At 35.6% G+C, this 10,295-nt stretch overlaps 1 protein-coding gene across 2 annotated transcripts in view; it reads left to right on the plus strand.

Annotated features, from left to right (window-relative positions):
• The window catches only part of LOC130046545 (von Willebrand factor D and EGF domain-containing protein-like), a 17,128-nt gene extending 9,906 nt beyond the window's left edge, over positions 1 to 7,222 (plus strand). For both annotated transcript variants that reach the window (XM_056153153.1, XM_056153111.1), the window contains exons 10-19: positions 85 to 290; positions 584 to 652; positions 782 to 1,055; positions 1,233 to 1,382; positions 1,615 to 1,807; positions 1,994 to 2,178; positions 5,709 to 5,966; positions 6,151 to 6,184; positions 6,288 to 6,384; positions 6,656 to 7,222. In XM_056153153.1, the coding sequence (XP_056009128.1) occupies positions 85 to 290; positions 584 to 652; positions 782 to 1,055; positions 1,233 to 1,382; positions 1,615 to 1,807; positions 1,994 to 2,178; positions 5,709 to 5,966; positions 6,151 to 6,184; positions 6,288 to 6,384; positions 6,656 to 6,851 (1,662 nt within the window). In that variant the 3' untranslated portion in view covers positions 6,852 to 7,222. The remainder of the gene's footprint in view (positions 1 to 84; positions 291 to 583; positions 653 to 781; positions 1,056 to 1,232; positions 1,383 to 1,614; positions 1,808 to 1,993; positions 2,179 to 5,708; positions 5,967 to 6,150; positions 6,185 to 6,287; positions 6,385 to 6,655) is intronic.
• The last annotated feature ends 3,073 nt before the right edge of the window (positions 7,223 to 10,295 follow it).

The following is a 10,295-nucleotide window of genomic DNA, read 5'->3' on the forward strand; positions in this document are numbered from 1 at the left end:
GCAATCTCTCAGCTGGAATAATGCTTTTTTTTTTTTTTTTTTTTACAAATCTTATTCATTCACTGGTTAAAACATTTCATTCAGGTAACGTTTCCGAGCGGCACCGTGGTATCGTTTTCAGTGTCCTGGTGGGGTAGCTGGATCGGCAGTATTCGTATCCGGGCTTCTGTTTCTGACATCGGAAATACAGAGGGGTTGTGTGGACTTGTCAATGATGACGTCACCGATGACTTCATTCCTAAAAATGGACAAAGTGCGACGGATAAAAATAGATTTGCAGAATCATGGAGGTATGTCTTTCTCTGCTATGAAGACCTTGTTTATTTCCGCAAATCCGATAATGTAAGCGTGGATATTTTTGTTTATTTCGCGGATTTCCTCTGCAAAATATACCCGAAAGCGATATCTGATAAATTTCTGATATATGGAAAGACTGCACATTGGGGTAGTTTACACTAAAACTTTGTAATAGCGTATTTAGTATAAATACCACCACACGTAAATTTACAGGATTGCAGGTACAATCAACCTTGGTAAATACTCTCGAAAACACTATTACAGCATCTTACATTTTCTTGTGCAGAATTCCAATGAATTCTTTGGATGAAAGTCTATTTGTGAGGAATCCAAAAATCCTGAGCGAGTCATTTTCGTAAGTAAGATTTTGATTTTGCATATTAACATTTAAATACGGAGAGTGTTGTCTTGAAAATTTCATTAACAATATGTATGCAATATGTTGTGTGAAAATACAATACCAATATCTCATCCACATCTACAGTACAGACAGTAACACAGACAATGAGAACTACTGCACGTGTCCCTCTGATGAGCCTGTGAATTCTTATAGTCCGGACTTTGAGACACGTAATCAGGCCCACTGCAACCAGACGACACCAAGCTCCGTGTGCGGAAGTCAGGTTTCCATGGTGACAGATATATCATCGTGTACAACCTCTAAGCATCGACGAAAACGTTCGGTTAATTCGGACGATATTGGAGACGCCACGACGTTAACATATGCTACCGACTTCGATGAAACAGCCGTTTTCAATGTAGTTTCTAAGCGCATTCTTTGTATCATTTTGAACTTTAAAAATATATCCTGAGTTTCATTAACGTGTACTCGATTTGAATGCTATAAAATGTCAAATAATTTACAGATCATAAATGACTAATTTATCCTTGGTCCTTTTTTTGTAAGATAGTTTTCTTGGATATTTCTTTAACAGGTGAGTGACTGGATCAATGGTTGGAACGCAACATCGGCCAGGAAGTACTGTGAAGACGCTTTCACCTTTGACCCCGCCGTCGAGACCTGTAATGAACTTGTCAACATATCTGCAGAATCCTACATTGCCAGTTGCGTAGAGGATATCAAGGTTAATTCTATTTTTCAGCTTCACTGCGATCCCCCCCAAATGAATAATGTCATTTGCATAATATGAATTTGATCCACCGTACCGTATTAAAAAATTATACCTCCTCTTCCTTAATATTCAGTATTAGAAGAGTAATCTTCCAAACAAATACTAAATCTGTTTTTTGTACTTGATGTTTTTTGTTTTCAATGATAATCAATAGACTACTAATAGAAACTAAATATATTGGTAGATGTCCGGTAACACAACTTGGGTTGAAGATACATTGGACACACTTAAAGGGGCGTGTCTTACAGAGGCCCAAAAGCAGGAGGTGTTTTATACTAACTCATCCTCTAACTCCTCCGAGGAACTGTCAATCATCCAACTGATCACGGCCCAACTTTGCCCCGCAAACTGTTCGGGAAATGGACAGTGTAAAGAAGGTAGGCTGATTTGTGCTTATAAAATGCAATCATTAATGATGGAATTATTTAACATGAAGGCAAATTCAAATTTAAATGTACGGAATGATGGAATATCATTCAACTGGTTCTTATCATAATTGTATTTACTGTAAACATGTAATACTCATACATTAAGTTAATCTGATTTTCTTGTATTACTGATAGCCATGTGTTCCTGCAATGATGGATTCATCGGAAGTGATTGCTCTGTCCGGGAGTCCATGCCTCCTACCGAATTTTCCTTGCCATCGAGTGGAGTGTGTGACACAAGACAACGGTTATGTCAACATACCAATATTGCTGGGAAATTCTACTCCGAAAACGTGTTAGCCAACTTCAGTTATTTTAAGGTAAGACTTCTTAAAATATACTATACTAGTACATGAAATATTTACCATCTGTTTACACACATCATATAAAAAACCCTCACTGCTACAGCTGTAAGTGCTAAGTTGTGGTATTTCACCTGAAACGGGTGGTATTTCACCTATAAGGGGTGGTATTTCACATATAACGGGTGGTATTTCACCTATAACTGGTTGTGTCTCAATATAAATAAAAAATTCTCGTCGGGACGTAGAATAAAGAAACAACTATTCATATCTCATTTAAAACCGAAACTTCTATAGATAAAAAGACCGATAACCCAGCGGTTGATATTGGTCAAGGGTTGATATGGGGTGTAAATGACAATATGGTGTGTTTGTTTCTGACTATTGTGTTTTATTTGATAAGATACATAACAGGCTCTACTAATTACTTTTAAGCAACGATATTTTTATCCCAGCAAAAAAAAAAAAAAAAAAAAAAAAAAAGAAGAAACAATCACAAACAAGGTGTTCCACATAAGGAGCACATGCGATAAGAAATATGTACCAAGTATGTTATGCATATCAATTATATAACCATTCATCACGACAAATTAAAGAGCAGACTTTTTAATATCGTAGACAACTGTTCCATCAATAAAATTGGAACGCAGAAGTATTGATAATTTGTGTTCAGTCATCCAAAAAAAAAATACATTCTACTCTGATTCTACGCACAAATACTCTGAAATTGATATTAATGATGCTGAAGTTGCTCACTGACAATATTTACGTAGTCTTTGATGATCTGGACGGCTTTCAAGATCGTGGCGGCTAATCTTAGTGTTAGGTATGGTGGCTGATTGTGACCATGTACAATTTGTCGTCTTTTCGATATTTTGAGGTGAAAGTAGCTAACATTTACAATTTGTCGTCTTTTTGTTATTTTGGGACAAAAAGTCGCTAAATATAATTTTGTTGTTGTTTTCACCTCCAATTCACGAAAAGACGACAAACTGTAAAATGACACTAATCAGCCACCATACCTAGTCCCTAGACTAGTCGCTACGATCTTGAACGCAACCCAGGTCTTCCAACAGGATTCCGTGTTTGCCATTCTCTTAATTTTGCATTCTCTTCTGGATTTATGGGATTGATCACTGTTCGTTATCTTCACGAGTTCATTCACCTTACAGATCTGTAATAACTAGATACTAGATACCTATTTTAAGCATATAAATAATCTATTACTGATAGATGCCGTCAACATAAGCAACATTCTTCGTCATAAAAGGGTTCAGTCGTGTATTCCAACTTATTTCAAGTTCAAGTCTACACCCTGTATTTCCTACAGCTATACTTCTACTATTGCATCCAAACTTTTTAATTATAAACAAACTTTGCAGTGCTTAGATATAGACCATCTTATACGTAATCCACCAACATGTTCTTGTTCTTCATCTTCTTTCAACTACAGTCCAGCTGGGCATGTCATTACTGGTGATGTTGATATAGTTGAAAATGAGGACCTCAAATCACTTATTCTTAAAGGTCCTAAATACAGAGAACCTCGGTCTTTTAATTGGGGACAGAACTTCATCTCTATTATGAGTTCTGTCGAAGATTATGCCGGACGATGTGCTAAATATGAAAAAGAAGAACTTGATACATTGTCAGAATGGGTTAAAAGCATAAGAGGGATATTAAAATCCCGCATTAGACACATGAAAACAAAAGTACGTACCATCTATCCTTCTGTGTTTAGTAAACCAGAAGTGATAAAAGAATTAGATAGGTTACATGAGGAATATGTTTGGTTCCAGCTGACAAAGCTAATAACAACATTGTCTTTGTTTGTAAGGCTCATTATTACAACTGTATTTTAAACGAACTTGGCATTAATTCCACTTTTGGTAATCATACTTATACTCCAACTGCCCTTTCAAAAGACGAATTTCTTCAAAACCATGCTTCAGTTTTAGACACATTTAATATTCCAGTCAATGGGTCGAATGAATATGAGTTACCGTACCTATACTGGATTCCTAAACTACATAAAAACCCATACAAACAAAGATACATTGCTGGGATCCAGTAAGTGCTCTACCAAGCCCCTATCTTTGCTCCTCACGAAAATGTTAACAGCTGTGAAGGACAAACTTCAAACTTACTGTGCGACTACATATGCCAGAAGTGGTGTTAATCAAATGTGGATTCTAGAAAATTCTAAAGGACTTTTAGTAAACTTGAAATCACAGAATTTTTCCCAAATCAATAGCATTAAAACCTATAACTTTTCAACACTATACACGACCATTCCTCACGATAAATTAAAGAGTAGACTTTTTGAAATCATAGACAGTTGCTTCTTCAACAAAAACGGAAATATTCATGTCTAATGATCAGTCATTCAAAAACTTACTTTGTTAAACACCACTCTGATTCCACGCACAAGTACTCTGAAGTTGAAATAAAAAATATGCTAGAGTTCCTCATTGACAATATCTTCGTGGTCTTTGGTGATCAGGTCTTCCAACAGTCTGTTGGAATTCCCATGGGCACAAATTGTGCTCCTTTGTTAGCTGACCTGTTTTTATATTCATATGAAGCAGAATTTATTCAAAAACTTCTACGTGAGAAGAAAAAATCTCTCGCTGTGACCTTCAATTCGACTTTTAGATATATCGATGACGTTTTGTCTATTAACAATGATAGCTTTCATTCATATGTCGATTTGATATATCCCTGTGAGCTCGAAATAAAGGACACCATAGAGTCGTCCACTTCTGCTTCATACTTAGATATTTTATTGAAAGTAGACATTAACGGCAAACTGACAACTCAACTGTATGACAAACGGGATGATTTCAGCTTCTCCATCGTCAACTTCCCACATTTATGTAGCAGTATTCCATTATCACCTGCATATGGTGTTTATATATCTCGACTGATTCGATATGCAATAGCTTGTTCTGGGTATAGTCAGTTTTTAAATCGAGGTAAGCTACTGACAAACAAGTTGATGGTACAGGGATTTCAACAGTCTCGATTGGAGTCAGCATTTCGCAAATTCTACGGTCGTTATAACGATCTAGTCCGTCAATACAAGCTCACATTGGGACAAATGCTGTCTGACGTGTTTCATACCGATTGTTAAGCCGTTCTTGGCACACGAATTTTGACTGCGGATAACTCCGTTTACCTGATCAGGATATGGGGCTCACGGCGGGTGTGACCGGTCAACAGGGGATGCGTACTCCTCCTAGGCACCTGATCCCACCTCTGGTGTGTCCAGGGGTCCGTGTTTGCCCAACTATCTATTTTGTATTGCTTGTAGGAGTTATGAGATTGATCACTGTTCGTTATCTTCACCTTGCATTCAAGGATTCTCGGATGATGATAAGTGTGAATAAGTTATCTGGGTAATAACATCTAAATAACATTACTCACCATATCTCTGGACTCCCTTCATACCAATAACTTATAACTCAACGTGGGATGGGCTTAGTCGGTAGTTCTGTGATATTTTTATATCCCTATTCACAATGGTTACTTGTCATTTTACATTTAAGGTAGGAGAAACGGAATCTTCTAACCCTTTCTCCGTGATGCAGAATGCAACGTTTCGTCATTTTAACCTGATAACTGTGACGTTGCCGGAAATCCCTGTATCCTCTCGACGTCGACGCCGCTCGGTGATGGATGGTGTACACAGTTGGAATATCACGCTGAGTTATGATGGTAAAACCTTCAGTGGTCACGTGACTCTACTAGTGTATGACAGTCAGCAATACTCCTGTGACACACAAACTCTGGTCTGTCAAAAATTGGTAAGTTTACAGAAGCTGAAGGTAAAAATAGCTAATTACAGATAACTTATACTAAAGAGTTTATCGTCATTCACAATCGTTAATTCTGGTACAACTGGATGAAACAAAATAAGCCATCAAAACAAAGAAGTTAAAATGTACATATAAAATGATTTCTATAACACACCATCTCTATTTATTCTAGATAAGTGAGAGCAATTCACCGTCCCCCACGTCAGGTACATCAAATTCTAAATATTGATTCTTTTTAAATTCAAGCATGATTTAGAAAGATGTTACTAAAATGGCTACGTCACTGTGGGGGTTTATTTGCTGTTACAGATGCCGCTGTACAAGTCCCCGTTATTGCTGGGGTTGTTGTTGGAGTCGTTATAGTAGTTGTTATCGGGATCCTTATTGTCCTCATTAAAAAGAAAAGGTTCGTATATCTGCATCACATAGAATACACATTCATTAGATATTGATAAATGTCATGGTAAAATTATTTTCCTTTTGCTCTTATGCCGATGTAGATTTCATGTGCAAGTTCAGCTGTTATAAATGTAGCACGTTTGTATAGTTTCATACACAAATGTCTTAGGATTTGGACCTGCTCGTTTTTTGGTGAAGTGCTGATCAAGTACTGAATACTTTAATGTCGTATTCCTATTGTAAAAGCTTTGTTTCATGTTTATGTATCGGTGTTTCAGGATTCCCGAGGGTCGGGCCCAATCTGTAATAGGGATACAGAAAGATGACGAGAAAACAACCAACGACACAGGGACTGAATTCGTTGGAGATAGTGACTCCGGACCGGCCATTCCATCATTACCCCCCATTCACTATGTGTACCAAAAAAAACGGAGTGGAACAGATATATCTCTGCATTTTAACATTAAAGATTAAATTGATTTTTCATATATTAAAAAGCGTAAATAAATAGATACACCGCTTGTGAACATTGTTGTCAAACCGGAATTGAAAAAAACAACATTTTGAAGGCCTGCCAGCAGGATTTTTCTGTCTACTCCACTCAAATATTGTTGGTATACCGCAACAGGTTGGGGTCATATGACCTCCAACAAATTGTTTCCTCTTCATCGAACAACAAGTCAATCACCAAATGAGCTTGCGTTTGTACTCAGAATGTATATACCTACATGTATAAATGGGCGATAAAACTCAATTATGCTTCGGATGTTGACAGCTACAAGTGCAGCAAGAATTCATGTCTTGTATTCATTATATTCAATGTATTAAAATATTCTTGTCATGCTGCATGGCCTCTCCTCTTCTTAAATGTAGGTCCAGGTTTCTTAATCCAAATGAAAAACCCTCCTAATCACACTTTATGGCTCCACAGCAGTAGATGTCATTTTGTAGTCATGTTCTCAGGAGCGAAATTGTTGTGAAAAATCTGTGTAGTAGAATATTTTTACATCATGACCAGTATCAATGTATTTACGTTTGAATAAGTAAATCCATGAATATCTATATCGATCATTTGTCAATAAAAAAAAAAAATAGTGAAGTGGTTTATTTCTCCTTTTGCTCTAAAAACAGTTTTGAATGATAAACCAGATGTCTCAAATATGTCACCTGATTATTGTTCCACAGCTTATCTTTTGTGAAATTTGATTTTTTAGCTAGCACGTAGTTAGTTATGACAGTACCTTTCAAAGAAATCATGGTGTTGTTTGAATCTATTATCATCCGAATGACCTCCCCATTTTGTCGCTTTTTACGACCATCAAGGTGTACTGAGGACTTAGTCTAACCTGCATCCTCATGGGAAATAATATTAAGGATTGGAACACCCTTCCAAATGAAATTTAATCTATCAATAACAAATTTCAATTCAAAAAGGAAACACAGAAAAAGGGATTTAATGACAAATACTTATGAATATTGCTGATAACGAAGTTTTATACTATTAGTTGTTTATCATACTCATTATACACATCCATTCTTACTTTTTCAATTTAGAAAGTTTACTCAAGAATATCCTTGTAACTTAAGTTTTGGTAAATAGCAGGAAATAAGATGAATATGAAATAATAGGAAAGTTCAAATTAAGGTTTTCATATGTTACATGTATCCTTTAGTCAATGGCTCCATATATTATGTTGGCAGTCTAGGCTTATCTTAACTCAGGGGATCCTTACTCCTCCTGGGCACCTGCTCCCATCTCTAGTATATCCAGGGGTCCGTGTTTGTCCAACTCTCTATTCTGCATTGCTTATAGGAGGTATGAGATTGATCGCTGTTTGTTATCTTCATCTTTCATAGGCTTGTTTTATATATATATCAGCTTAATGCTACATGTAGTTTTAAAACACGTGATCATTTTATTGGTAACTTTAATGTATCAAGTGAATTCGAATTCAAAACTCACAACAAAATGTGCGACATGCATAGTTTTATTACTATTATGCATGAAATTAGCTTCCTAGAATATTGCATAAATTACTGTATGAAATGAAAACTGTACAGATTAATTAAAAGGACAAAAAATGTAAGATTTTTTTTAAAACTATAATTATAGTACATAACACAATTACGTAGCGTTACATTTAAAGACTCGCATATCAGCTCAAAATGACTTTCTGGAAAGTCTGGGCATGTCACCACGTAAATTAAATCACTTCATTGTTCACTAGGCTTCACCACATGTGTCTGGGTGTTTCCTATGTAAAACATTATTGGATAATGGCTCTGTGCATATCCAACTACCCTTTAATGTTTCATGCATGATCAAGCACATTGAAATTAGTGTGCTATGTCCTTATTCCTATATATACTCAATGAACGCAATGTGTTATGGTTCAGAATAAACTCAGCGGAAATCAATCACAAAGAATTCAAAGATTTAACAATTTATTTGCAATTAATTTCAGAAAAAAATATATCATTTAAAAAATGACTAACTTATCTTAGTTCACAAAATTGAGTGTCCGATGCTGGATTATCACCGAGCTGATTCACTCACGAGAATATAAACTGTCTCAAATCGACTGTTAAGTCCATTCAATCCACAGTCCAAATGTCCGCAGAATGCTTAAAGAGTGCTTAATACCACCAAATGTACAGTTTATGTATACTAAAATGATGATTCCAGGCCCTTTACGACTCCAAGAAACAGGGTTACATCAACACTGACAAAATAGAATCTTGTCTGTGTCACGTGTATCAATCAAGTACAATGTATTACACAACAAATGTTGCATTGTTTTCCTTCTGACCACGTCTGAAGTTTGCGCGTGCAATACATAATTATACAAAGAACAAAGTACAGTGTTGGCCAAAATTTGCCCTGTCAAGAAAATTCACCAAAATACTAAATGATATTTGAGAATGTGCAATTTAAAAAAAGGGTCATTATCTATTTTTATTCTCAATAGAAACTGTAATATATTAAATGAAAATCTTATATTAAATTGAGGTTAGTGTTTTGACGTACATTTACGAGAGTTTTCCCACAAACGTCGTAGTCAATCGGTTTTTTGAGACGTCCGATATCGTAGAAAAATAAAACTTGTACCACACATATAAGTAGAAAGTTTCATTGAACACATATCTAATTATTAGTTTTGCTCTGATATGAATTAGTGTAAATTGGGCATTAGAATAACAAATCAGGAACCAAAAATGTCCTAAAGAAGAATGTACTAAATTTCGTCTTATCGTTGAAATCAACCAGGTTAGAGTGCATAAGTTGTTATATAGCGTCACTGTACACTGCGTACATTAGTTTTGAAACAATTAATTCTTATTATTAGTACGTACCTTTACTGCATAGATCTAAAAATTAAAGTACATGTTAGAAAGACGAAAAACCCATTAAACATTAATTTTGATGCAGTATGACGAATACATATACATTGTATGTCCCAAGGGTAGGGTGCTACAGGGTTATTGAATTCATATAATGAATATTGGCGTGGTTGGGTTTCAATGTTTACGAACTGGTATGTGATTTTTAATAACCAACAAGTACCAATATGAGTTCAATAGCTCCTTTATTATATACATGTAGCTAAACTATATTATATACATGTAGCTAAACTAGATTTCAGTTGTGTTTTGTCAATATTTTGTTCATTTTCTCATCATTTTGAGAAACTGATGGTTTATTGGCACTGAATGCATGCAATCAACAGTTACGCACGTTCCTCCAATGCATCATCAATGATGGTGAAACGTTTCAAATCATAAAAAACTAAATTTCAAGTTATATTACCATTTACAGTGGTTTCATCAGTCTCGTTTAAAGTCTGAAATTTTGCAATTGATATGGTCGAAATAATAATCTCATTTGCAAATACAACCTGTCGTTAGGTCGAATGCTGT

This window comes from Ostrea edulis, chromosome 1 (assembly GCF_947568905.1).
Source record: "Ostrea edulis chromosome 1, xbOstEdul1.1, whole genome shotgun sequence".
NCBI lineage: Eukaryota > Metazoa > Mollusca > Bivalvia > Ostreida > Ostreidae > Ostrea > Ostrea edulis.